We start from the raw sequence: 27,935 nt of genomic DNA on the forward strand, positions 1-27,935 counted from the left end.
GTTTCCAGGTGTGGTTGGTCAGAAATGAAAGGTGGAGCACAGCAGTTAATCATCACAATTCATCATCATTATGAAGGATGGCTTCATGACAGTCTTCTAGTTCTGCAGCTTGGCTCAGTCTTGAGCACATAGATACAGAACAGTAATCTGAACTCCTGCTCTGCAAATGTTCCTCCACGAGTGAGCTTAGCAGATTCAGTTCTGACATTAGCAGGCCACATCCCTCACTGCAGCAGACCCAGAGCAGAAAACATACACCTAGTCTTACCACCAGATCCTGCTTCTGCACCACTGTGTGTGCACTCCTACAAGGGCAATTATAGGTATATTGAAATGGAAACAGTGCTGCCTTTATGGTGTTCTCATCAGTGGATAGGCCAAGAGTTTGACATTTGGGATGGACAGACGGAGGCACATAGGTCAGTAGGGGACTCTGCAGGCGCCACTCGAGGCCTACATGCAAAGGAGCAATCAGGAGGGCTGGCACATGCCCCATGCTGAGAAATGCCAGTTGGCACAACCATTCCGACAAACAACCATCTGACAAACACACATTGATGTATGTCGTTAGTTTTCCTGGTTCCAAATTTGAGACAGCATATTTTCTTAAAGAAAACAACGTCTCCAGGCAATGTAAACCTAAGGAGGGTGATGCTCAGGGCGCATCTTGCAGGAGCGCTCACTGCTGAGCATAGCACAGCAACATCTCACAGCGCTGCCTGTCTTTCTACAAGAGAAGAGCTCAGCCAGGAGTGAGGAGCGGGTGGGTAGGAGGAAGGAGCAGACGGCTCACGCCAGGCGCGCAGGTGGGGTCTGGGTGTATTCAGCGTTGTGACTGGAAAGCGGCGTTAGGAGACGTTCAGCGCTCGATCCGAGCGAGATGCGCTGAAGCCTCGCCCTGCAGCGCCTTTCAGGGGTCCCTACTGCAGTCCAACCAGCTCCCGCCCCCGACCTCTTCTCACATCGGCCGCTGACGGGAACCAGCCGCCCCACTCCCCTGCCTCGGGTACGGCGCGGCGCAGGGCGGGCAGGGAAGGGCAGGGCGGCTCGCGGAGCGCCGGAGACGCAGCCGTGCCTGGGCCGGGCGGCGCCTGGGGGTGACGGGCGGGTCTAGGCCACAGCCGAGTGCGCACGCGTCAGTTCCGGCGGGGAGCGCGGCGCGGCGCGTGGGTAGGAAACGCCGCGGCGGCGGGGGAGCGGAAAATGGCGGCGGCCGCACAGCTCACGGATGAGGAGCTCTTCTCGGAGCTGAGGCGCTTCGGCTTCTCTCCGGGGCCGGTCACCGAGAGCACCCGGCCCGTCTACCTGAAGAAGCTGAAGAAGCTGCGCGAGGAGGAGCGGGCCGGGGCCCGCGGCGCCGCCAACAAGACCCGGAACAGCAACAACAATAACACGGCGGCCGGAGGCGGCGGCGCCGGGAGAGCGGGCGCAGGCGGGCGGCTGGCGGGCGCCGAGCACCCCTGCCTCGCCGTGGCCGCCGGCGGCGGGCGGAGCCGCGCAGCACCCCCTGCCGGGGGCGGCAAAGTGCTGCTGGGCTTCAGCTCGGACGAGTCGGACGCGGAGGCCGGCCCTCGCGGCCAGGCCGGCGGCAGGAGGGAGCGGGCTTCGCCCCTCTTCCGCGGCGCGAGGCCCGGCGGCGGCACGGCGCCCCCGGAGGAGGCGGCCCGGCGGAAGCCTGGCGCCTGGTGGGGGGCGGCGGCGGCCCGCAGAGCGGCTCCGGGCGCCTGGGAGCGCGGGGACGGCGGCGAGGAGGAGAACGACGACGCGGAGGAGGAGGAGGAGAAGGGCGAGCAGCGGCGGTGGAAGAACCGGACCGTGAACGGCAGCCGGCTGCTCGTCTGCGGCGGGGACAGGTACTCCGACTCGGAGGAAGAGGAGGCGGCGGCCCGGCAGCAGGTACCGAGGGAGGAACCGGCGGCCCGCCGGCCCAGGCGGAGCCTCGGCAAGACCGCTCCGTTCACAGCGAGCAAATGCGCTGCGGCCGGCGCTGGCGCGATGGAGACGGCTCGGGAGAGGGCCGGCGGGGGCTGCGGTGCCGGCGCGGCCGTCGCGACTGATGGGGCGGCGGGGGCGGCCGCTGCCGGGAGCCGAGACGGGGGCGGGAGCCGCGAGGAGACGGCGGCGGGGGGAAGATCGGAGCCGGGTCCCGCCGGCCCCCGGTACCGCCTCGGCCTGACTAGGAAAGCCCCCACGGCGCCGCCCCCGGACGCGGACGGCGGTGACGGCGCCGAGCCCCCGGGCGCCGCCAGGAAGGCCACCGACAACCACGTCCTCGGCGGGGCCGCCGGCAGCCACGGCGCCGAGCCCAGGATCTATTCCGCTACCAACAGCCTCCCCCCGGGCGGGAGCGCCTCCCTCAGACTCAACCACTCCAATCATACGGGTTCAAATCACGCCTACCTGAAAAACACCTACAAGAAGAATCTCTCCGAGCCCGAGGAGGAGCTTCTCCAACAGTTCAAAAGAGAGGAGGTATCCACCACTGGAGGCTTCAGTGCACATTACCTGTCCATGTTCCTCTTAACTGCTGCATGCTTGTTCTTTCTGATACTGGGATTCACATACCTGAGAATGAGAGGTTCTGGAGTAGCTGAGGATGTGGGAGCCAACAGTAAGTATTAGGTCAAGGGGAAGGGCAGTTAATTTCTGCAACGGGATGTACTACTGCTAATCCAACTCTGCGTTCTCAGGAGGTCCGTGCTGCACAGTTTAGGGTCCCGCTGTTCTATAAATTTCCCTTTTAGGATAGAGCACACAGAAACAGACTGGCCTTCCTACAGTGATGTAGTGAAGCTTGCTAGACATCTGGGGATAAACCCGTATCCTGATTATCCTGTGCTGTAATCTATTGATACCTTGTTTTCTAGCATGTTTTCTTCGCAAAGCAATTTCATGTTTTGTTCAGTCTAGAAGATGCATGGTTAATAGACAATCAACGAGGTAAGGCTTCTACCCATTTCAGAGAAGATGCACATCTGGATACCTGGGATTCTTGCAGAGTGAAGGTTCCAATGTAGTTGTTGTTAAGTAATTAAGCAGGTTGCCTTTATGAATGTGTGTTGAAGCTTGGGGAGTGTGCTAGGCTGAGTGAGGTGCTTTTTCAATGCTACGACAAACTTTGTGCAGACTTTGGACCTGTTATGTATTATTTTCTAATATGTGATTTTCTTATACATTCAGAGTGAGAATGTGATTATACACTAAGTACTGTTATGTTGTAGTTTGATTTTCACAGTGGTTTTTTTTTTTTAATCCTGTATTGGGGGTATCTTTAATACAAGGAAGCAACTTTTTGGAATGGATGTAGAAACTACTATTTTCTATTCACAAAACATATGGAGGTGGAAGTGTACCATTTCCACCTAAGGAGGCACTAATATTAGGATGAAAAGTCATGCCGTTGCTCATTGGGAGCAATGAAAAATTGTTTGAAAAGCTAGTTTTAGGATGTGAGACCATTAGAGGGATCTTGGGGATTCATAGAATGGCCTGGGTTGAAAAGGACCACAATGATCATCCAGTTTCAACCCCCTGCTATGTGCAGGTCACCAACCACCAGACCAGGCTGCCCAGAGCCACGTCCAGCCTGGTCTGGAATGCATCCAGGGATTGGGCATCCACAGCCTCCTTAGGCAACCTATTCCTGTGTATTGTTCTTGCAATCACTGAGGAGAAAAATGTGGGGTGTTTCTTTATATGGATAGTAGGGCATGTGTATAGCCATGTGTGAACACGAATACAAGCGTCGTGCATGGAATGATGCTGCTGCTAGTTTGGGATCTGCTAGAAGTTACAGGGCAGAAATAACAGAGAGTATTCTGTTTATTTTTTATTTTTATTTTTTTTCCCTTTTAGACTTTATTCATTACATTGCAATAACTATAATAGCAGAATAGTTTTTTTTTTTTAATTTTTCGTGCTTTTTGTAGGAGGTCTGGAAGCAAAGAATGCAGTGTTTAGAAAAGTCAATAGCAGCAAAGGCTAGAGCATCTGCTATAGTTCCTTTGACTGTCTGTGTGGCTCTTAATAAATACTGTTCAGTCCTGTTTCAGGGAAGGTGGTGAATGCACATTTATTGTAGTGTGACTGTTGGGACCATACATACTCTTGTTCTGTGGTTAACTTCTGACCATACCTACATAAATGATTTTGTGCACTGATAAGCTGTGCAGTTCCATAAACACACGTTTGCTTATTTTTTCTGTCCTAGTCTTAAGTTCTTAAAATCTGGTTATTTTAATAGAGAAGATGATCTTTCAGCTCCTAGGGTAAACTTCCCAACTGTGACAGTCATGGTTAAAAGTTGCCCTGTCGTGCTGATTGGTAAAGCTGAATGTCTCAACTGTGCAGGCAACAGTAATGCTGAGAAAATAAATGCTCTGAGCTCCTTGTCTTGGGAAAAAAAATCCCTTTTGTTTTAATGTGTGAACTTTCCTACAGAAATGTGGGATCACTGTTTTGAGTCTATATCGTTTTTAAAGTTGACAAGGATGGACCTAGAAAGCAGGGGATTTTTGCTTTTCTTTGGCTGCTCAGCCAAAGGTCTGGTGGTTCAGGGTTGCTCAGAAGTTCAATTAAACCAGTCCTTGGCCTGCTTCTGTTTGTTCTTTTATCAGAGAAACTCTAGAAAGTGGATTTTCTGAGGAAGTGTTCTGGTTTTGGCACTCACGTTTCTTCTGTCCTCCTTTCTTGCAGCCCTGGGCTTGAGGGGTAGGGCCCATTGAAAGGAAACAAACAGCCATTTTTGTGGCTAGCTTCTTGGTAGGTAGTGGAGAAGGACACAGGCTACTTTTTTCCTTTTTTTTTTTTTTTTTAATAATGTGGAAATGTGCAGGGAATTGCCTTGCACATGTGCTCAGCACATACTAACTGGAATTCCTACTTCTGGAATGTGTGTGTGTGAAGAGAACACAGTGGGTCCATAGGATGGAAAAGAAAGACAAGACAGGCCCTGAAAATGCATCCCTACTGGGAAGGAAACCAGTTGTCTTTGGGGTGGTTCCCTAAGCTTAGTTGAACATCATCTGAGCGAGTCCTGTAGTTCTTGAGCTTATGTATTGTTTTCTTTATATAAGCAGAATTGATTCGTGCATTTTTATTAAAAGTAACTGAATAGCTCATGAAACAACTTTTCAGCTAGTTAATTAGGTACTGGGTTTTTTTTTGCCTTTTACTTGGCTTTACACAAGACTTCGTTGTTTGCAAATGGTTTCATTATGAAAAGTGTTATTTTCAACTACAAACTATCACAGTTAATGTGAGAATGTAAGAAGATTGTGTATAAATGTTTGTATATTTGAGCTGCTTTTTTTCCTCCTACAGGGTGTGTTACAAGACAAATTTGAGTTGATTGTCTTGTTCTTTTTCTGATGTTAAATTCTGTCAAAATAAGGTGCTGTTTTGTGTGACACTGAAAAACATTGGTCACCAGCTACAGCCAGTGTTAGCACACAGGTTTGTTGGGCTGTGATGTGAGCTTAGAGGAGATGCTTGTAATGAGTGGAGGCTTGGAACAACGTACTAGGGTTGGATTTAGGCTAGGTAAAATGGAATAAGTAAGAAATGGAAAACTTCAGAAGAAGGTTGTCACATTGTGCAAAATGTTGAAATACTCTCTTATTCAGAGCTATAAGGTACTTCAGTTTTTCTGCACGTGTGGCAGGCAGTGTTCAAAGATGAATTAGGATTGGCTTATTTTTCTATATCTAAGCTATATATGGCCACTTGAGGTAAAGTTTTTCAGCATTTAGTTATCTAAGATGCTGATAAATGTATTATCTGTAAGGCTTTTCTTGAACTATTGAGATAAATGGTTGTAAGCTCACGTAAAAGATAATGTGTGAGTAGATTGTGCTTTTGCTGTCTCTGACAGTCTTATACATGAAAAGGTCTACTTGTGCTTGATACTGGTAACTTAATTCATGTGGCTCTTGCTGTAAGATATCATGCTTACACCTGCCTTTAAATGTGATGGCACTGTATGAAATCTTGCATAATAATTTGTCAGGAAAACGGTCAATTTGACTTTTGTCTTCTTCCTAGAGGTCTTTAAATTCTGAAGAGTTCATCATCTCTTCCTATTTCATTCCCTTAATTTTGTGGTGTTACTTGGAGCATCTCATGTAGCTGTTGGCACTTCTGGGAGTTAGTTACAAAGTTATTTTTCGAGGAAAATTGATGCTAAGATCAGTGGGTGTTACTTTGAGGCCTGGTGTACTTTCTGGAAGGTGAGGTTATTACTGTAGGTGCTGATTAAGGCAGTAATTTCAAAGGTATGGCATTTTATGTTACTTTCATGCCCTCTGCTCCAGTACTTTGCATTGGGAGTGGTTGATGTAACAGAAAAGTAAATCTTCCATTTGAAATGTTGAGGTAGTTATTCTGTATTGTCTGAGGTTCTTAGAGAGGCTTTTGAAAGCGGGGGTCTCGTTAGTGATTTTGATCTTTCCATGTAAATTGTTAAAACATAACTGCTGGTAGCACAATCTTTAGTCTGTTCACTCTAACTTGCATTTTTGAAATGTTAATTTAGGGAAACCTCTAGTAGTTGTCTGTATTGCAAGTGGAAACTTAAGAAAATCGTAATTCGAAGGCTTTAATTCTGTTCCATTGACATTCCATTTCCTTTTTTTTTTTTTTTTTTCTTTTTTAAACTTATAAATATCTCATGTATTGAAACTTCCATGGAGTTTTGTGCAGGGAATTTCATTGATTAAAAAGCTAGAGTTGCTGTATGAAAGACGAGAGATGGACTGTTAAGTGCACAGATCTGCAAATTACTGCTGAAGTGCTGTGGCATTTTACAGTTAGCTGTTGAAACTTGGCTTGCCTTCATAATGCCTGTATTTTAAGGAGATAAATGTTTGTACTTCCTTTGGAATATGTAAAACTAACTTGGGATGCAGGCCTTAAGAGTACTGCCATTTGCTGACATGCGCAGGACTTTCCTTATGCCATGATTTCAGATGTTCTTTGAATGTATTTCTGACATTACTGTCACAGGCTGTTTTTGTTTTTTTTTTTATTTTTGTGGAGTGATGAGAAATCAGAACTCAAACTACCCACCTGGGGAGTGGGCATGCAGAAGAGCTCTAACAGGATCTGATTGCACAAGCTGTCAGAAACGAATTGAAAGTTTGTACGTGGTACTTTTCACAAAAGAATATTTGGTTTCTGGTGTAAGAACTGAGGGCAGTTTATGAGCTGAAAGATCTGCAACTTTTCCATGTATATGGAGCATTGCGGAGTGCACAAAAGTGGGAAAGCAAACAGCAAACTTGTGTTTCTTCTGTTACAGCAACAGTGGTTACAGTTGAAGTCTTTTAAGGAGGAGCCCATATTACCCAAGGACGTACATTTAGTGTAGCATTGTAGGAACCCCAACTTGTACTGTTTCTTAAAGTATACCAGCAGGAAAGGAGAATCATACCTGCAGTCTTTCTGTTGATGGGGTCTACTGATGTTTCTAAAAAAACCACTTGTTTTTTTACACTTGTACACTTAACACATGCTGACGTGTATTTCACGTGGGAGTACTAGGTTGCAAAACTTTGGCTTAATGCTTATTCAGCTAAGCTGTCGGGAGTGCTGGGGTTGTACCAAGCTGATCCCTGTCAGGCTTCTTGCCTTGTGCTTCAGAAATAATATGAACATGTGAATGGCAGGGCAGAGCTGCTGTTTGACAACCTTGTTTGATCAGTTGACAAAAAAAAAAAAAAGCTGAACAAAAAAGTATATTAAGCATGTACTTTAGTTTTTTGTTAATGAAACTGCTGTTTCAAAGTCCTTTGTAATCATTGGATGTGTTCCTTAAGTGTTAAAAACTCCTGAATAACTGTGTCAATTGGAAAAAGTGCTTGTGTTTTGGGATTTGAGGTAGATTAAAGGGAGCGCATTGACTGGTCAAGATACTTTAAAAAGAAATAGTGATTTTCAGGGGATTTGTTTTGTCTAGCAGTATCTTTGTCCTGACTGTCCCTTCTTGGCTTCTTCTGTTTTTGCTGGGAGGTTTAGAATTGCAAGAGGAAGTGATAAAGCCTTTACCATAACTGTAATGCATGAGGATAGGGTTAGCTCTGCCTCTGATCAAAGTAACTATTCACGTCTTGTATCATGGTTACTGAAGAATTTGGATGGAGCAAAATTTGGAAAAGGGTCAGTGTACTGGTGCAGAAAAGCATACTGATGGATGCAAGTACAGATGGGAGAACCACTGAACAACTTGCAGCAGATCTCATGCAGGTTCCTACTGTTAGGAGTTTGCTTCAGTTTATAATGTTTGCTGTTGAGCCCTCCTGTAAACATAAACAAAAAAGGATCAGGTTCTTGAGTGAAAGTGGTGATGTAAAGGCTTTGCAGTTGATGTCGGAGCGCAGTCTGTTCCTGGAAAATGAAGAAACAATAAGACAAACTGGATGCTTTGACTGCATGCAGGTATGGCCTCTTTGCACAGCTGATAAGACAGCACCTGCATGTCATCTCAGTATTCCTACAGTTTCTGTGTAGGCAAATAAGTGCCTTGTGTTCACACGAACCTATTCTGAGATACTGCTGATATTCTTCCCTAGAAGCTTTGAGTAATCTTTAGAAACTTGTCAATTCAGTAAGCTCAGCCCAGGTGGAGGAATTGAAGGTATGTTGATAAGAGATGTGAAAAGTTGAATCAAGTATTTTTGAACAATTGAGCATGCTGTATGATGAGTAAGAAATAAGCTTACCATTTGTAATAAGGAAATTAGGGATGAGGAAGCTAAGGCCCCAGCCTTCTGTATTTCACTGATGGTCGTTTTCTGTGACGTTATAATCGTCTCCCTTTCCCTGCTGCTGTGCTGTACTTCTACCCATACGTTTTAGTGCCATTTCTCATTTCTACTGTGTTTCCAGTGCACTGTGGAGAACGAAAGGATAAAGGAGCAAGTGAATGTCATACATACTAAAAGTGTAGCTGGCAAACTCAACATGATTCTTGGGCCTAGTTTGTTGGAGAAGTGATGTAACCTCTGATGTTTTGGCAGAGAAAAATCAAGTTTTCTGCTCATGTTGTAATGCGTGTACCTTGAAAACAAGTGTCTTTTTGTAGTCTTAAATTCCATTAACTCTTTTAAATGAACTGAGTTATGCTCTGAATTGATTTAGAAGGTTGTCTTATGTGGAGAGGGGAAGAGATGGTAGGGAGGTTAAAAGAAGTTTAACGTTGAATTGAGTGGCATTAAAGCCTACTAAGTAGATCAGTTGGATTTCAGTAATGATGTGGTAGATAAGACGTATGACTCTTCACAAATGACTGGTTGTATACCAATTCCTTAGCCCATTTTTCTCTATTGTATAAATAGAGGTCATTTACTTAACTAAAAGTTGGAAGGCAGCATCTTAGATTGTATGTAAAACAATTGTTTTCTAAGACTGCATTTATTCACGTAGGTCTCAATACAGAGTTTATATACAGGACACATCCTGACCTTTGGAAAGGTACAGGAGCCTTTGTATTTAGGTAGCATCTTAAAGGGTCATGAGTCTACCCTTGTTAGTGCACTGAATAAGACTATTGCAAGAGGACTGTAGGGATGAATTGCACAAAACAGGCAGGTTTCTAAGGCAACATCTGGATCTTAATTTTCATTTTCTCCCCACTTTCTGTGAAGGTCAGTTGACTACGTGAATTGCTTAGCAGAGAAGCCTTAGACTTTTCCATGCTAATGCTAATTTTGCTAATGCTTAGGTTGGCTTCTGGATGCTTTCAGTAGGTAGTGTATCAAAACCATTCACCTTAACCATCAGCCTCCTCAATTCCCATCATGTCATTTTGTAGTTATACCACAAAACATCCCTCAGCAGACTCATTCTGTGAGACCTCTTCAGTGTCATCAGGCTGCAAGACAAAGACATCTCAGGTGCAGTGTTCCCAAATGTCACGTCACATCTCTAACAAATTCAGCTCTACCTGAATGTGTTGATTGAACAGAAATGTAGCTAAACCTGATGCAAAACCTGCTGGTAGAAATTGAGCAACGGAGAATTTACTGCAAGTGAGAGGTTCCGAATAACAGAAGGTACTTTTTTGTTACAGTTGCCTTAAAATGCTCCTGGTTGTGATATGCTTTTTTTTTTTTTTTCTTTTTTTTCTAATTCACAACATGTTTTCAGGGAAATGGTGAAATATTAATCATGACATTTCTGATCATCTCTGACATTTGACCTATGTCTAAAAGTTTAGTGGGCTGTTTGTTCTTGTTCAAGCAGTATTATTCAGACAACCACAGAAGATATTTGTTAACTTTCCATTGACAGACCAAGTGGTGCATGTGTGATTAAACCCCTGAGAGGCCTCTTTCAGGCTTGGAAATCCTGTCAGATTTACTGGGGGAGAGCCAGTCTGGCTGTCCTGTTTGGGCTGTTCCTCACTCTTACAAATTCCTTGGAAGGAGTTTAGTGTTACTTTGTAAATAAGAGAAAATGATTAATGAAATTCCTCAGTGTGATATTGAAGAGTGGAGTGTGATATCAAATTCATCAGTCTGTTTCTGTATTGGTTTGGACCTGATGTGTGATTCAAGGAAGTTTCTGGAGGTGAGAGGCATGGTGTGGTATTTTAATTTTTAAAAGAAGCTTATGCTGCCCAGGGCAGAGTTTGCCCAGCTAAGAAAATGCAGACTTCTTTCTGGACAGGAAACTAGTCTTAATTCTTATTTTTGAGTTTTTCTGTAAGCCTATGAAGTAATGCTTACCCAGGAGCAGCTCTAGATAAAGGTCTTTTTTCCTGAATAACTGTGGGAAATGGATAGTCTGAGCTGTATCTAAAAGGGTATTTCATGTTTGCATACTTCATATTTTGTAGAGAAGAAGACAAGCTTTTGTTCTGATAAACCCTTAGAAAAATCTGAAACTGTTGAGAACATCTAGAGAGCCCTAGTGCTGTATTGTCTGTACAGTGTCTTTTGAGCTACTTCTTTTTTTACACAGTGAAAACCAGAAATACCAGCTGTACTGTTAAGTACTCTTGAGAGCTGAGCCATTCAGCATGGGCAGATGTGTGTCTGACTTGGTGATCCTCAGTGTATTGTGAGCAGTGTCTTTAAATGCAATAGCCTTTTTCTTCTTTTATTTTAGCTTGTTCACCTTGAGCAAAGATGTGCTTTGTGTACTGTGGAATTGAACAAAGCAGCTGCTAATGTTTTCTCATTTGTAACTTGAAATATTGTTCTTTCCTTGACCTTCAGCTTAAGATGCTTTTCATGAAGAAACAATAAAATCTAGTATTTTAGGAATTAAGGATTTAGTAGGTGACACTTGAAATAGGAAAAAATAATGAGATGTTAAAGCCAGATGTGTTTTATTCTGCTGTATGTTCCGTTTGGCAGTAATGTCATTGCTGTGTGGGAGGATCAGACTAGAAAGAAACAATTGCATGAAAATACCAGGACATCTCATTCCCATTTTGAGGTCCAAAGGCCAAATAGGGTCTGCCTGTCCCTGTTGTAAGGGAATGAATTGGTGTGTTGTGTTTTTTGCCGTTCAGAAGATGGGACTGCAGAGTTTCTTACCCAAATCTTGGCATTGTACTAGTAGCTATTACCAGCACTCATATACCAGATTCAGCACCTCAATCCGCAAGCACCTCCTTAGGCGTAGCCTTTTTAATTTAAGGAAGAAAACAACAACAACGAAACAACAACCACAAACCAATTATGATAACAAAATTGGAAGCCTCAGTTCAAACAGGCTGTTGGGCTGAGAGTGGGAGGTAAAGGTAAGCCTTAAGCCTAAGGACAGCTGTGGTGTATGGCTGTGGTAGCCTGGTTGTTCTCTTCAGATAATCAGTTCTATTTGAACCTGCCAGTTAAGCTATCAGCCAAGGGCAGGTGGAGGCAGAGTGGAAGGTTAGTCTTGCTTCAGCTGAGTAAAAATGAAAGTTGCTGAGTATCACCCACTTCTTTCATTTTCACTCAAATGTTGCTGACCTCATCCTGGCTTCCAGCTGCACAAACTTCTGTGCCTACTGGGCAGCTTCTCTGTAGCCAGTATGGATACTTTGGTAACGTGCCTATTGCTTTTTCTCAGAAAGCTCTTCTCTGTAGGGAGGCGAAACCCCCTAGCAGCTATATCTGTATCACCTACACAATGGAGAGAAAGCTCTTCTTTCTCCGTAGGTTACACAAGGATACTATTCTCAGAGGTTTGCAGCTCTTTTCAGGCTGTGTATAGGTTATGAACCACTGTTTAGCAGTTGTGCTACTTCTTTCTCTGCAGGTGCTGATAGTCAGACCAGGCTGAACTGTTGAAGGGACAAAGGCGCAGCAGAACACCACTTATGAAAAGAAAAAATTCCCAATGTGATCTTTATCTTGAATTTGTTAATGGCTTAGCTCTTATGATTGAGGGTCTTTTAAGGATTCTTCTGTCAGTGCTCTCTGTTTGAATGTTATCTTTGGGTGCTGTAAGCTGCTCATAGTTCTGTAGCATGATACTAATTCTTTGTAACTGAAGTCTTTGGAAGAAGAGGTTGACTGTATTTTTATGTTGGACTCTCTTCAAGACAGGAATCTTTCCTTTCTGCTTGTGCAAGATGAGGAGGAGTGTTTCTATGCAGATTGGCCCCTTAGGGGAATGACAATGTATTTAATATTTAATTGCAACTTCCCAATAATTGTTAAACCTTCTGTGTTTTAATAACACTTGCATTACCGGTTTGCTCTCCAGCTTGAACTTGGGAGCTTGAGGAAAGCCAGGCAGCTTCCTAATCTGATATTTGAGCTGCCTCTGCTACAGTGTTTTCAGGGAGGCATTTCACAGCTTCTCAATATATTTTCCATTTCAGTGTTCATTTATTGAAGTCTTGGGTTTTTCTTGACCTTACAATGTACAAGGACCTAAAATATTTGGGAGGGAGCAGAGAAGAAAGAAGAGTTAATACAGAAGCCTGTTGTGGTTCTCTTGCAGGCGAAAGTATTCTTTACCTGTAAAGTTCTGGGAGGTGTCTAAAATATTATCAGGAAAAACATTATATTTTGCAGCTGCTAATAAATGCAGCCTTAGTGTTTTCTCCTACATAAAACACTAGCCCGTAATGCAGACCATTTGTGTATATGTATGCAAGGAATGTTATACTAACAAATTTTTACAGTGCATTGCAAACGCGCTTCCAAGCTTTTTTCTTTCTATTAGAACACTGAGAAGTGTTTCCTCATTGAAATATAGTGTGTTCTGTAATGCAATGTAAAAGAATGTGCGTGCAAATTCCATTGCTATAAAACATGTACATTAAACATAACAAGAGCACATTAAAATGTTTATTGTACAAGTTGCTCTTCAACTGAGCGTGCTCCACTGAGAGTAATGTAGGCACAGATGAGATAGTATTAGGTGTGAAGACCAGCTTCTGGGTGGGCATGTTAACTGGAAATACTGAGGTAAGCATCTGGTGGCTTGCGCTTGATACTTCTGATGTAGCTGTACTGCAGTTGTGTAGGTGCAGAACAGTCTTTTCTGCCTGAGTTTTTCATCTCTTGACAGAAGCAGGGACTTACATTGCAGTATTACCTTCTGGTGGATATGGTTGTTCTCAAGTTTGTTTCACAGTGTGGCGGCATTGATTCTGGTGTGGGTTTGTTTACCTTTTTTTATCATTATATGCCTATTTGCAGTTATTTTCAAGGTCTTCCATTCTCTTTGTAGACACAGTAACTTGCAGTGGGTGCTTTAGTACAGTGGGTTCTCACCAGTAGTACTGTTGATAGACTGGTAACACTGTAGTCAAAACTTGCTCTAAAGCCAGCACTGGTGTTTTGGCAACTGTTTAAGTTTTGGATTTATTTTATGATTTATTAGGAAAAAAGACAAGTGAAGTTCTTAAGAACTGACAGCCTGCTCTTCTGTTTCACTTTTCTGATGCTGGAGTATTTATAGACGTTACACAGATCAAAATAATGTATCTTTTAAGCACGAAACATAGACTTTCTAGAGTTTTTATAAATAATGAAGGCGCTAAAAATGGAAGTATTGTTTTTATTCAGATGAAACTCAATCACAGAATTGTAGAATGGCTTGAGGTGGAAGGGACCTCAAAGATCATTTAGTTACAACCCCCTGTGGTGGGCAGGGTTGCCAACAGCTAGATCAGTCTGTCTGTGAACCCATCAAGCCACCCTTGAACAATTCCACAATTGGGATATCCCCAGCTTATCTGGGCAGCCTGTGCCAGTGTCTCACCACCCTCTGAGAAAGGAATTTCCTCCAAACATCTAGCCTAAACATCACCTCTTTGAGTTTATATACATCCCCCCTTGTCCAGTCGCTGTCTACCTGTGTAAAAAGTCTGTCCTGCATGTAACTTCTTTCACGTTTTGGAAGATAACAGCAAGGTCGCTCCGGAGCCTTCTCTTCTCCAAGCCAAACAATCCCAACTCCCTCAACCTTTCTCTATAGGAAAGGTGCTCCAGCCCTCAAATCTAATGAGAAGCTCTCCCAAAATGCTAGTCACCTTAAACATGGGCTGAATTGCTGTGGTTCTATTAATAGAATCTCTCAGTGTTCAGGTCTATGTTCACCAGTATTTGAATAGGCAAGAGTGCATTGGAATGGTTCTACCTAGGGCGATACGACTGAAATATGGAGAGTTCCCCTTCGACCCCACTTAAGAAGCAGCGAAGAACTTTAAAAATATATATAAATATATATATATATTAAATATATATTTTATGTATGTACATATTTTATATACTTTTAAAATATTTTTTTATATATATATATATATATGTTCTTTTACCTAAAATAATGAGGGCCTTGCTACTACTAGCGCAGAGAGAAAAATATCTGGATGTCTGTCACAAAAAGATAACTTTGATTCTTTGAGAGGAGGCTTTTGTCAGAAAAGGAGTGATAATGAAGTAATTTGGTTGTTTCATCAACCCTTATCTCGCCTATTTGAGTGCAGGATTAATTCAAATAATACTGGAGAAAATTATTAATGAAAGTTCACTAAACTGATTGAGACAGCTCGAAAACTGACTTGAGCTCTGTTTTTCCTTAACATCCTTTTAGAATTCTCCAATCCTTTTGGCAGATTGCACTACTGTTCAAAAGGAGCGTAGCCAAGGAGTGGTCAAACTGCTGCTGTCAAGCAGCTTGTTTTCATCTTATGTATGTACTGATTTAGAAGTACAAAAACCTGTTCTGAAGCTAAGAATATCTGTGGTGAAGGAATTGCTTGGCTTTATGTGTGACTTTGTGTCATCTTATAACAGCATGTATATTTGATCTACGCATTCAAAGTGGTTTCCACCTGAATTTAAACAATCTGGAGTTGGAGATCATAGAAAGCTTTGAGTATTGAGTAATTGCAGAGAGGAAAATAAAGGCAGGATTATTTTGTTTAAGCTGTCTGAAAGATGGAGCTCTGGAATCATGAAGGGGCTGACATGTTTACTTTAAATAGGACGTACTTGTGGTAAAACATCCTCTTGGGCTTTTAAAAGGAGTGCCTTCCAAGTTTGTTACAGAAAGCGTGTAGACATCCTGTTATTATGTACATCTTAGGAGCTGTAATAGTTTTTGTTCCTCCCTCCAAACTTAAAGGTTTAGGACCGTTGAGATGACATACTAGGAGCTGTCTGACACATACATGATATGTTGCTAGGTGGGATCAGTACTTGATTTGAGTTACCAAAAATAAAATGGCTGAGCCTTTGGTTGATGTTGAAAGTACTTGAACTACAAAATTAATGACAGCTTGTTTCCAAGGCAGCACAGAGGTCTGTTTTGGATAGCAGAGCTTCCAGCATTGTTGCTTTTTTTGTTAACATTATCTGTATTTTTGTTTCGTTCTTTTTCTAATGAAGAGAAAATGAATGGAAACCCTTAGGCTATCCTCTGATTGAGCACAAGTCTTCTTTTCCAGGACAAGTTTTGGAAGAAGAAAAAAAAAAAAGTCAGACTAATACTTTGGGGTTAGTCTGTGTGTGTCTAAGTAGATGGAGAGAAAAGTAATTTTCTCTTTGTAGGGAAAATGTGCTCTCTTCTGTGGAAGTTACTGGCTTTGAACTTTGCATTGCTGTAAATTGTCTCTGAATCCTCGTGGAGATGGCATTTAATGCTTTCTGAATTATCACATTCAGAAGTAATATTGACGGGTTTCATTCTGCAAATGTGACTTTACAACTCTTTAAAGTTGCATTGAAAAGTTGCTTTTGGTTTATAAAATCATTGTTCTTTCAGAAGTAGACTATGAGATTACAATGTTTCTGTCAAAAATGGTAACTTGATTTTCAGTAGTGGTCAAGAAGCAAATGCAATGGTAGTGGTTTTGAGAAAGAGAATTGAGCACAAAGTGCACTTGAGAATATGTATTTGAGAACATCCATAGTACTCCTTTACTTTTGGGTAGTGTCTACGTCTGTTTCCCAATGGTGGAAAAGATGAAGTAGAAAAGCAATGCTGAAAAAAGTCATAGAATTGTACTGTGATTGAAGGCACATGGGTGTCATAGCAAGGAGGGGTAGGACTCATCCATGTGGAAGAGTAAGGACTGGGGAATGAAGTAAGGGGGGTGAGTATTATGGAGGAGCTGAATGCAGTCTGATTACTCACTGCTTCCTGTAATATGAGGAGGAATTTCTCAAGTTGGCAAGTGGCAGGTTCAGAAAAAGCAGAGCAAATGGTTTTTCATGTATTCACGTTAACTTGTGAAACTCTGTCCCTTATGTTGCTGAAGCTGGCTTTAATGGAAGATTACACGAGTTGGTGGGGAAAAGTACACTGTTACTGATGCATGTAGGAAAAAAAAACTTCTGTCTGACTCAGAAAATTTGAGGTGTAAATTTGTTGATGGCTAGGGGAGTATTCTGTTGAAGTATCAATATTCCTATGCTCAGATCATTGCTTTTGCTTGTGATCTCTTGATTTCTCTGTCCAGTTAAGTGCAGAAGAATAAAACCTTCCTGACATTGCTCACGAGTCCTTGGTTTGTCCCACTGTGACTGTTTCTTCATGTGTCAGTTTTGATATCTGTTGAAGTGTTGAATGCTGTGACAGCAAGAATGGTAATGCAGCTCAGGACAAGGTACTGCAGCTCTAGATGCCTGTTGTGGAAGGATTGACTTTTTTTTTTTCTTCAACCAACTTTAGTGACCAGAAAATAAACACAGACCGTAGTTTTGTACTGCCTTAGTGATTCGTATCTATCCTAAAAAAAAATACACTTGCTTAAGATGTTTGTACATATCTTCTTGCTAGGTGAAGCTGTGTCAGTCTTTGGAACTTGGCCTATTAGGGCTCTGTAAGAGCTGACTTTTGCATTCACAAATGTCTGCAGCTAGGCTACGGCTTCTTGTCTGTTAAAGCATGCATTGACAAAGAGGAGAAATACCACTTTGTGCTCTCTGTTTGTCCTTGTGGAAAAACTGAAGGATTCTTTTGTAAACACTGTCTGCAATTGTTACCAATGTATTAGGCAGGAAACTGGGGCCAGTGAGTGGTTTCATTGTTGCTTTTAAGATGACAGCTGCTGTATTCCCTTGGAAATTAACCTTGTGTGTTGACACTGACCGCATTTGTATTCTTAAAATTGAGTATCTCTGTGATACTTGGTGTGTTTGTGCTGACAGCTTTGGCTGGAATGCTTTGGAACTGTGACCCTTAGAGAGGTGATTTTTTGTTCTTTGAGACCAAGCAGCTCTGCCACTGTAAGTCATCACTGACAGCTTGCCCCAACTAAGGTACATATGAAAGATGCTTCTAGAGGTATTGGCATTCAGTTAATCTGAAAAACATTTATGTGCTGCTTATATTAATTTCACAGGCTTTTCAGTAGTCTTGTTGTCTTGTTTTTTATTAACTAGCGTTTAAATAAGATTGCCTCTTCAAAATGGAATTTAAATAGAATGTCCCTTCCTGTTCCAATATCTTTGTAAGAAAGAAATACTTTATTTTCTTCTGACTCAGGTTAAATAGTCCTGTTATCAGTCAAGGGAAAGCCTTGCTAGGAAAACAGCTCTTCTTCCAGGATAGCAAACCTCCATGCAGAACACTCAGCTAGTTCATTTCTTTTGGAGATGTAGCTCTTTGATGCTTATAAAAAATTGAGCTTGATAGAGAAGCCACTTGAAGTCTCTTAGTCAGTGCTGTATGGCTGAGATATTGAACCCTCTTTGAGAAGCCTTGGAAGTATATGTTCACATAAGAAAGCTTTCTATCAGCAATTAGTTATTAATATTTGCTTTGGTAGAGCAAGGACTTGTTGCTGGTTAAGATAAACTTGTGTATTTTAAGAACTTTGGAGAAAATTTTTTTGAACCAATAATGTGGATGTAATGCATTGAAGCAACAGAGATGAGCTGGGACAGCTGATCAAAACTTTGCACTAGAGGCTGTGGCAACTGAGATGGTTTGGTAAGAGTTTTGATTGTGAACAGAACTGAAAAAAATAAAGAAATAGAAGTAGCTAAGGAGGGGCCTTATTGATTCTAGTTAATGAAGTTTAAGTGGTAAGAAGATCCAGATTTCTTAACAGCTATCAGTTGCACACATAGGCGATAAGTTGCTGCAGTAGCACGTTGCATACTTGCCTCTTAAGGCATTGAGCATCCTGAGGTTAACATCCTGCATGGAATCCTAGGTTAACATCCTGCATGGAATGTCTCTCTCTTGTACTGGTTAACTGCCCATAAAATCACAAATTTAAGAAATTCTACTGTGTGATGTAAAGGGATTGATTCAATCATTTTGAAGGGAAGTGGGTTTTTTTTTTTTTTTTTTTTTTTTGTCATATTGTCTTCATGAAAGAGAGGAAAACGTTGGAACATTGGCGTATCTCATCTGGATGCTTCATAAAGGCAGTCTTTCAATTTACCCAAATATGAAGTTGTTCACCTAAGAGTCTGACTTCACAACTTCCCCAGTCTCATTGCTAACACAGGAACACCACTGCCTTTGCTTAGTTGCAGTACATGCAACTGCAGCTGGCAGCTTTCATTTGGCATCTTTGCAGCTGTGCTTGTACTGTATTTGTTCCATGGCTTTTATCAGTTCTGAAACACGTCTGTCAGATATATGGAAGTCTACATGCTATTCTGTCTTGCAGGTCTCTCCTGCATCTAAAATCATACAGTTAAGCTTTCATATGTGTACAATAAGGTTGACTCTGGAAAAAGCCCATTGTTACCCAATCTGGATAAGTAACAAATAAATTGGGATGTTGGCAGTCATGTAGAGCCTCAAGTGTCTCTAATTCCATTTCAGGCTATTGAGATTAAAAATTGAGTGTGCTGGAAACATTCTACAGAGTTAATGATGAAATACATACAAGCTTTGTAAAGTTGGTAGTTTGATAACTCAGCAGTCAGTCTTGGAGAATTTGCATTGAAGGAATGAAGTCGAAGCACTATAAGGCTTCATTTGAACATCCTCTGCTTCTATTAGCATTTGTTAGTCTGATATCCAAAATAAGTGTTTAGGTCTATAAAAACCAGACCCTGTGTTGGGCTGGTTTTTTTTTTCTTTCCTTTGGTGTCAGAGGAAGTGAACTTATTTATTGCTTTGGGCAAGTGACACACTTTTGAGCCTAGACACAAGAACAGCCTCTTGTTTGCAGAGTTTCAAAGGGTCAGGCTCTTTTCTTTACTCAGAAAACATTTTTGTTGCCCCACGTGGTTTGTTGGCTCTAATCGTTCCTTATCACCACTGCGTATAGGAGTAATAAATCCGTAATCATTCTCGCTTCTGCTTGTTTTTCAAAATTAAGGTGAAGTGGGTCAACATCTGTCTCCTGGCAGAAGTGCTTTGGAAGTTTTTGCAGGTAATGTAAGTTGCACTGTTTTACAGACATTATGACTTCTGCAGTTACATATCCAAATAACTTTACATATGGCAAAGGTCAGGGAACCACTGTTTTATGAGTTGGTACTTCAATTCCTTTGTACCTTCCATTCCCCATACATGAGAAATCCTGCTTCAAATTTATAGAAATCTAGTGCCTCTACCTTTATTTCTATTGATTTTCCCATTTGTGACTAAACTAATCGGTCAGCTTAGTCATCCTGTGTGGTTTAGGATGCTGTCAGTCAGCTGGCTGCCAGGAGGCAGCTGGTGATGCGTTGTGAAGAACTTTGTGTGGGAGGGCTTCGTGTGGGTCAGGTTTGTATCACAGACTGTTGCTGGGTGCCTTCAGGTGCAATCAGGAATGCAGTGGAAACAGGTGTGATGCCTTGGGAGTGGAGGCTAACCATATTGTGTAAATGGAGTTACTTATTTTGGACTTCAGTTAAGACAGTGCGTGTATTTTACTGTGCTTCAATTAGAAGGTTGGACTGTAGAAATGCATTAAGCAGTGTGTCCCATGTACATGCCCATTTTTGGTGTGCTTTGTGCATCAATATGGTGGCACTTAATCCAGACCTTCAAGATTGTGACAGGTTTCCCAAGATGTTTTCTTTATCCTGATTGTGTATGTGCTTGTGAACTGAGGCCAGTAGAAATTTTGTTTCCCGTTTGAATAGGACACGGAACTGCTCACTGCTGTGTAAGCTCAGTCTGTGGGTGTCTGAGTTCATAGCTTAGAAAGGCAAGATACTGTGCTTTAAATGGTGTTTTCCTCCCGCCTTGGTAGTTTTTCAGTTACCAGGCAGTCATTTTTGAGTGCAGTTGATGTGTCTAGCTTCAGTTTCTCTTGCTTGAGGAATTTATTGTTGTAGCCAAGAGGAATATAACAGATAAGCGTATGCTTTGGGGAGCTGTACAAACTGTTCTCTTTGGAATAGAGTGGTCATTTAGGCACATCACACTCCTTGCCTAAGTCCTCAATGTGTTGTCTCTTACTTCCATCAATACATTAAGTACTGTGTAGTTGTACAGCTCTGTATGTGGATTGTGGCTTAATAATAGTAAAAAATAGTCATACTTTTTAAATAGATATCTGAAGTATGTAAAGCCTTCAAATTATGATTTTAATGTGGTTGAGTCATTAAAGCAAGTGTTTGGCAAATGACAAGCATATTTTTCTTTGCATGCAAACAACTGTGAAATATGCAGATAAACAGAATTCTGGTTTAACCTAAATGCTGCTGTAGCCTGATGTAAAATGTGGAGCTTATGTCAAATGCTAATAGCTGCCTAATTGTTATTTCTCACGTTATGGACTTGTTTGTTTTTATTTAAACAATACAGCGTTGTTATAAAATCGCAGTGATTACGTACTTTTTTTTTTAAAACAATTTTTAAACTATAGAATGAATTATTTTTTCTTTTTTTTTTTTTTGATAGTCAAGAATCCCTTCAGTGGAGAACTACAAAGCATAGAAGTAAGTAAAAACATTTAATGTTGAGATTTCACTCTGTCAAATGGTTCTGTAAAAGCCATAGTGATCTTATCAGAATGGTGTGGTTTCTGAATGTTTCATATGAGATTAGTTCATTTCTGTTACTTGAATATTTTAAGTTTTTGGTTTTGATTTCGGGATGAAAATAGGATTACAGGACTTGGCTATCTCATGCTTGTTGCCTTATATAATGAGAAAATGATACCTAATTTGTGTTGTATATGTATGAGAAAAAAATATTCTAAGATCTTCTTGATGCTAAGTTGATCGGTTTTCCTTCTACCATTTGTTTCTCAACTGTGAAAGGACAACTGATGAGATGGTTGTCGTGAGACTTTATGGTCTTACGTAGTACTGCAGAAGAGCCAAGGGTTAGTTGTCTTCAGAAAATGTATTTGAAAACTTGTCTCTTTCACTTTGAATCGATGCTGTTGCTAGTTGCTCTATTTGCTCTCTCAACTGAAATATCAGGATAACCTATTTTGAGATCCATGGAAGGTAGTTAGTCTCAGTTCTGCAACTTGCATTTTAGTGTTTCTCTCTGGGGGCCTTCAGTCTTTTTGGCTGGCTTGCAAACAGCGATCTGCTTTTAATTGGCATGTACGTGAAAGTTTCACAAGGTAACTTTTGGGGGATCTAGTGTTGAGCTCTGCAATTGAGTTGTTGCATATTTTCATTGAATATCTAGTTTTTGTGAAGAAACTTTTACTGAATCTTCTGAACAAATTAAATTTTGTGAATTTTCTGAGGTACTGACAGGCAAATAAGCTGAACTTAGAGCACTGCTGTTTGTGTTAAAGGGCTGATATTTTCCATTCAGGAAATGGGTTAACGAGGTTGGTTAACTTCCTGGGTAGTACCAACTGTAATACTGTGGTGGATTTGTAGAACCAGAGTACAAGAGGCAGTTTCTACTGTTGTCTGTGGGGAATTAATCTGTCAAATTTTTGATCAATGAAAAGTGTTCTCCCTTTTGGTAGCAGTTTTCTTACGGAAAATAATTGGAGCTATTCAGTCTTTAAAATGTTGTCAGACTGCACTCATGCAGCAGGGAATTATGCTAAAAATACGTGTTGTTGGTTTTTTTTGTTTTTTTTTTTTTTTTTTCAATGCAAGTAAAACCGGAAGGTGAACAGACTGGAAAACTTTCTTTTGCACATTTTCTGAATGAAGGTTCTTGTCTTATCTCAACCATTTTGCTCTGCCTGGAAATCAGAGCCAGCTTCAAAACAGCAACCCACAACTTTTTGCAGTGGCCTTCAGGGTACTCAAGTGTAAATAATTATCTTGTTCCTTGTCTTCATATTTTGAGTAACTTATTCCAGTATAAAAGGTTTCCGAATGAATTTCAATGAAGTGGCTCAATGTCTTGTTAAAGAAGTTTAAATCTGTCGTAAAGTAACTCTGCTATGGTGTTCATGTTTATATATTGGTAAATAGGCCTTATACAAGTAGCCTATGCAGGAAACCCTAAAAAGATGATGTGAATTATGGCTTTTCTTAAAAAATTACAGTAGTTTGGAGACAGCAAAATCAGATTTTTGTTGTCTGTGAGTCTTACATGGGGAATACGGCCATATGATACTCCAGTATTGTCCATGTGTGGTGTCACCACCCACACTTAAGAATAAAGCTCACTTTTATTTTTACGTAGTAGCTTTCAAAAAAGACCCACCTGGCTTCTTTTGGGTCACAGAACGGTAGGGTTTGGAAGTGACTCTGGAGATCGTCTAGTCCAACTCCCTGCTAAAGCAGGTTTCCTGCAGTAGGTCACTGCACTTTTCTCTCGACACTATTAAAATAACCTTCTGAGCTGTCTGTTTTAATTGGCTGAGCAAACAGATTCCAGGCAGCAACCTAGTTCAGTTTCACTCAAGATCTGAAAAATTAGTATTGTGAATACTTTTTTCAAAATCTCTAACTTAAGTTTTGTTGATGTGTGAGATGTTATTATAGTCTTCTACCTGTACATGTGTTTAAAACAAAATTCTTTCTTCTGATGATGTATAACATTTTTGGATTAAGTGTAAGAAAATTTCATGCTAATAATGTTTTAATATTAATGCAATGGTTTCTTTTTTGTAATTCTAGGAAGCTGAAATAAGTCTCATGATGAACAGCTTATATGCACTTCATGATAAATTGGCACAAGTAGCAGGTAACACTTCAAAAATATTGTGACTAAGAGTATTATTGTAACAGCTACTGAGATGTCTGTGCTCAGACAGTGATTTGCAGCAACTGGTGCATTCTGAGGCCCTGATTATCTTTAGAGCTCCGCTTTGGGAAACCAGAAGTCCTGTTTCTAGATCATGCACACTGCCTTTTCCACCAGCGTAGCATCTTTCGTTGCAACTTTTTTGAGTTAACATGGAAGACTGAATATTTTTATCTCAAGATTTTTGATTATATTTTTGATTTTGATATTACAGGGTTTAAATATGCTGTGTGTGCTGAGGGAAAGGTGGTTTTTTCACTCTGGAAAAATGCTTACAGCTTTATTTCACATCAAGCAAGAATGTTTAGAGGTTAAACAAGATGGCCTTGTTTAGACAAATTAGTCTAACTTTAAACTAATTACATAGAACATTTCATTAGTATGTATGGTATTGTGTAAGAGGTGATGTTTAGAATTACTGAATATTCAAAATAAAACCACTGTGCTTTCACAATTAAGACAGCTTTAAATTGTGTAGATATTTACACATCATAATTGGGAAGTGGTAGGATTTAAGACTATTGTATAACTTTGACATCTAGTATGATTTACAGCAGAAACTACTCTGTGATTACCATTTGTTTAGTATTTACAAGCAATGGTTCAGTTTTTTTCTCGTAACTTCTTTGTGACAACTATTTGTTTTGCAACAGCAGGTACCACTGAGAAGGCTTCTCAGTGTGTTTGTTTTCTCTGTATACAGACTCGCTATTGCCAGATAATGCAGGTGTTTCTCAAAGGGTGAAAATGTGGCAACAGCTGTGAGACTGACAGTTTATGTCTGGGACCATAGAGGAAATGTGTGAGAAATCTGAGCAGCTCTATAATACCTTTAAATTGCAAGAGTGACCTTCTTGCAGAAGCTTTTGTTTTCAGAATATTTACAATATCTACAGTGAATAAAAGCAATGTTTGGACAAACCCCACAAAATTTTTCCCTGTTTACAGTGTGTTTTAACTCAAGCTAGTGAACGAATGTTTAACCTGAATGTGTTCAAGATAGTATTTTTTTTTTCTTAGTTTTAAATTTATTGCATTCTGATTGTGAATGTTTTGCAGGTTGAATTTGGTTCAGTTATGTCTTGATATTTTTATCCGTTTCAGACTATTTCATGCTGAATAGATGATAGTGGGTAATTCTGTGCTATCAATCATTGAGACAGAAAGATTTCTTTCATGCAAGGTAGCTAACCTGTGCTGTGCAGGAGTGTCTTTCGAGATCTACAGCTGTGTGCAGCAAAGCGCTGAGTGGTGTGAAATGGAAGTAATGAATTATATTCTTTTTTCAAAAGAGGAAGAGAAATAGCCTAGCAGCTTGCCCTTTCCTCAGTGTTATCTGGCCCTCCAGTGGCTGTATGGTAGATGATTTATTTGCATGGATAAAAATGCTTGGTGCTTCATTTCTGCATCTGTGAAGGAACGTGAATTTTCTTCATTAATTGCGGTTTTCATATGTGATGAACACTTAAAAGAATACATTTAGCAGTCTTCCTTACAAGAGGAAAATATATGTTCCAAGATGACCTGCTGCTTTCTTCCTTAGATGTCAAGGATGTGTCAGTCTCTGTTAGTCTATTTCTGGCCAGGAGAATCTTCAGTGCTTACTTGCAAAAAATATCCTCAAATTGAAGCCACATTGCAAGATTGCCTTGTTGCTCAGCAAAATAGCTTGCATGCAGTCTGAAGAATGACTTATTTCACTGATACTCAGAAGTTATCCTCAGTGCCAGCTGTCTTCAGGGTATGAGAGGTAGAGGTCTGTCCTCCACTTTTTCAGTCCTGCAGTGATGTCAGCCTGGCAAAATAGGTGGAAACTGTTTAAAAGTTGTATGACACAGGAGGTTGCTTGAGAGATGCAGGGTTTAAGAATGTTAATCTTATACATAACGCAGCATCTCAAAAGAGAGAAGTAATGGAAGATAGTTTTAGTAAAAAACGATTCTCTTCAGGCCTGTCACATACTTGGAAAAATTTCTCTCATTTCATGCTTGGCTATGAATCATTTGCTCATGTTATTACTGTTAATATTAAAAAGGCAAGATGGAAACTTGCACTAGTGTCTTCTGTTAAGCTTTATTCAGTGTTCTAATTGCAGTGGAGATGATCACTTCAGAATTCAGTTTCTAGCCTTCTGTTTAATTGAACTTATTGTATTTTTATTGAGCTAGTGTTTTCTGCTTTGTCAACTTTAATTGGAGAGCAAATGATGGGGCTTTAAATATAAAAGATGATGCATTGGAAGTTTTTTTTAAGTAACAAAGAGTCACTGTAATGCTTCATTATTTTTATTTGACTCCATATATTGTGTTCCAATTATAGATGCCTATTCTATTCTGTGGTGCTCTGATATTATGTAAAATAATTTAATTATCCTCTGTAAAAATAGATTGCCTTTTAATGCATCACAGTTCTCAGAATTATTAGTCTACTAAATCTGTGGTGAGTAATGCCTACCTCAAAAGAAACCAGAGGGAAAAGCAGAATCTACTCATTCAGTTCTGGGTTGAATTTTATATTCTTGTTTGTGTCTTTTCATTCTGCCTTTGTTAAATGCAGCAAGGTTTGTAGATACTGTATAGTTCAGTGCCTAACACTTTATTTTAAAACAAAATCTGTTTTATTTAAATCAGGCTTCCTTCTGGCATGTATGTATTTATTACTGGATGTCTGTCTTTTGTGGGGAGTCTTCAGTAGATAGCTCCATTCTTAGGTTTACAAAGTGAATAAACCTAATCACCATCCTCCAAAGATTTTTACTTAGTAAGAAGCATCTTTGGCTTGGCATTCTCCATAGAGGGGTCTGTGAGACTTGAATGGTTTCCTTCTGCACTAAAGGACAGTACAGGTCCTTGAGATGTGAGGTGAATTGGACTTCCGTATGGAATCAGACCTGCTGGTAAATCCAAGGCTGGCAGAAAGGCCTGGCAAAGCACTGGCTGTTCCTTAACATTAATTTAAAGCGTTAGCTACTGTATCTGGCAGCTCCTGTTCTGCCACACACCTTAACCTTTAGTTCTTCAGATATTTGATTTTTCTTTTTTAGCCTGATTTTTAAAACCCGTATAACAATTTCTGGTTTTCCACATTGTAAGAATTTGATGTTGAATTTGCCTATGGGAGATCAGTCATTTGTACTTGCTTTCACAATGTTTGTTCTGCTCTTACTTTTCTTTGATAACTCACTTCTCTGAGCATCAGACTGAGTTTCCAAGCCAAGTGGTTAATAATTACACCAAAGTAACTCAATGTAAGCCTTCATTTGCAGAACCACTAGCTAAAAGAGTGGCTAAAGTGGCACATAGGAATATCTTGCTGCTTTCAGTAGCATGGACATCCACCTGCCTTGCGAATTTTCCAACTTTCTGCAAGCTTTCCAGTTCTCAGCAACAGATGAATAGGATTGAATAGCTGCAGTTCTAGCAGCTTTTTGCATGGGGCTGAAACTACATGAGTGATTAGCTTACTGATTTCAGGAGTGGGAGGCAAGGTGGAATTGGTTTTTATTTATTCTCTTCTGGGATTGCATGAGAGTAATTTATACTGATGGGCCTTAAATATTGTCAGTGCCTGAGCATCAAAAGCATTTTTAAGAGGTAAATTTGCTCAGTTAGGAAAAAAAAAAAAGTCAGGAAAAGTGCAGTGAAGAATTTGATTGCTGGCTTTTTAAAAATGAGGCAAGAAGCTGTGAAGTTGACATGTTGGCTGCATACTGTGCAAATGTGGTTCCTGAAAGGAGGCAAATAAGATTATTTTACAACTGCTAGAAGTCTGCTTCTAAAGGAGCTTTTGTCCTCATGTCAGTTGTAGTGCTGTGCTCTTCTAAGAGTAAAAATCTAAAATCCTCTGGCTTGTTTTAGGAATGCGTTTTTCACTGTCTTCACATCTGATTGTTTTGTGCTGCTGTTTTTTTCTGTGTTTGTTAACTGCATTCTTTTACTATTTCTTACTATTTAAAACACAAACCCCCAAGCCATTGAGCAGAAGTTTCATCCCCTTGCTCCTTAAGTTGTTCTGTTCAAATGGTGACTCACATGCTTCAAAACTTCAGGTCTTACTCATTCAGGTTTTTTTTTGTGTGTAGTGTTAGTAGTCATGTTAATACTATGTAAGCTAATACCTGGCTGAGATTGTAGGTAGGCAATTGGGATATTTTTTTTTTTACTAAAAATTCTAAGTTTTAAACAATGTTTGTGGTTGAGACTGAATATGATACATAGTTCTCCCAAGTCTGCCATTCTTGAAACATGAAATCACCGGTGCCTGTAAATGTACGTTGCAGGTAGTAGAGTTTATGCAGAACAAGAAGAATGTCTGCCTAAATATAAGCTAGAATAATTTACAGCTCCAGTTCTTGTGCTGACTTCTTTTTTGGCAAGAATGCTATCATTTTTCATTAGTGACCTTTAGTTTTG

General features: G+C 40.6%; 1 protein-coding gene across 1 annotated transcript in view; it reads left to right on the forward strand.

Moving 5' to 3' along the window:
- The first annotated feature begins 1,182 nt into the window (after nucleotides 1–1,182).
- LEMD3 (LEM domain containing 3) overlaps nucleotides 1,183–27,935 on the forward strand; it is a 48,850-nt gene continuing 22,097 nt past the window's right edge. The window contains exons 1-4 of the mRNA XM_042815445.1: nucleotides 1,183–2,611; nucleotides 19,733–19,786; nucleotides 21,250–21,287; nucleotides 23,397–23,463. Coding sequence (XP_042671379.1) covers nucleotides 1,204–2,611; nucleotides 19,733–19,786; nucleotides 21,250–21,287; nucleotides 23,397–23,463 — 1,567 coding nt within the window. The 5' untranslated portion in view covers nucleotides 1,183–1,203. The remainder of the gene's footprint in view (nucleotides 2,612–19,732; nucleotides 19,787–21,249; nucleotides 21,288–23,396; nucleotides 23,464–27,935) is intronic.

The sequence above is a fragment of the Centrocercus urophasianus genome, unplaced genomic scaffold (assembly GCF_019232065.1).
Source record: "Centrocercus urophasianus isolate 14NV4802_14NV808 unplaced genomic scaffold, USGS_Curo_1.0 seq_15, whole genome shotgun sequence".
NCBI classification, from domain to species: Eukaryota; Metazoa; Chordata; class Aves; order Galliformes; family Phasianidae; genus Centrocercus; species Centrocercus urophasianus.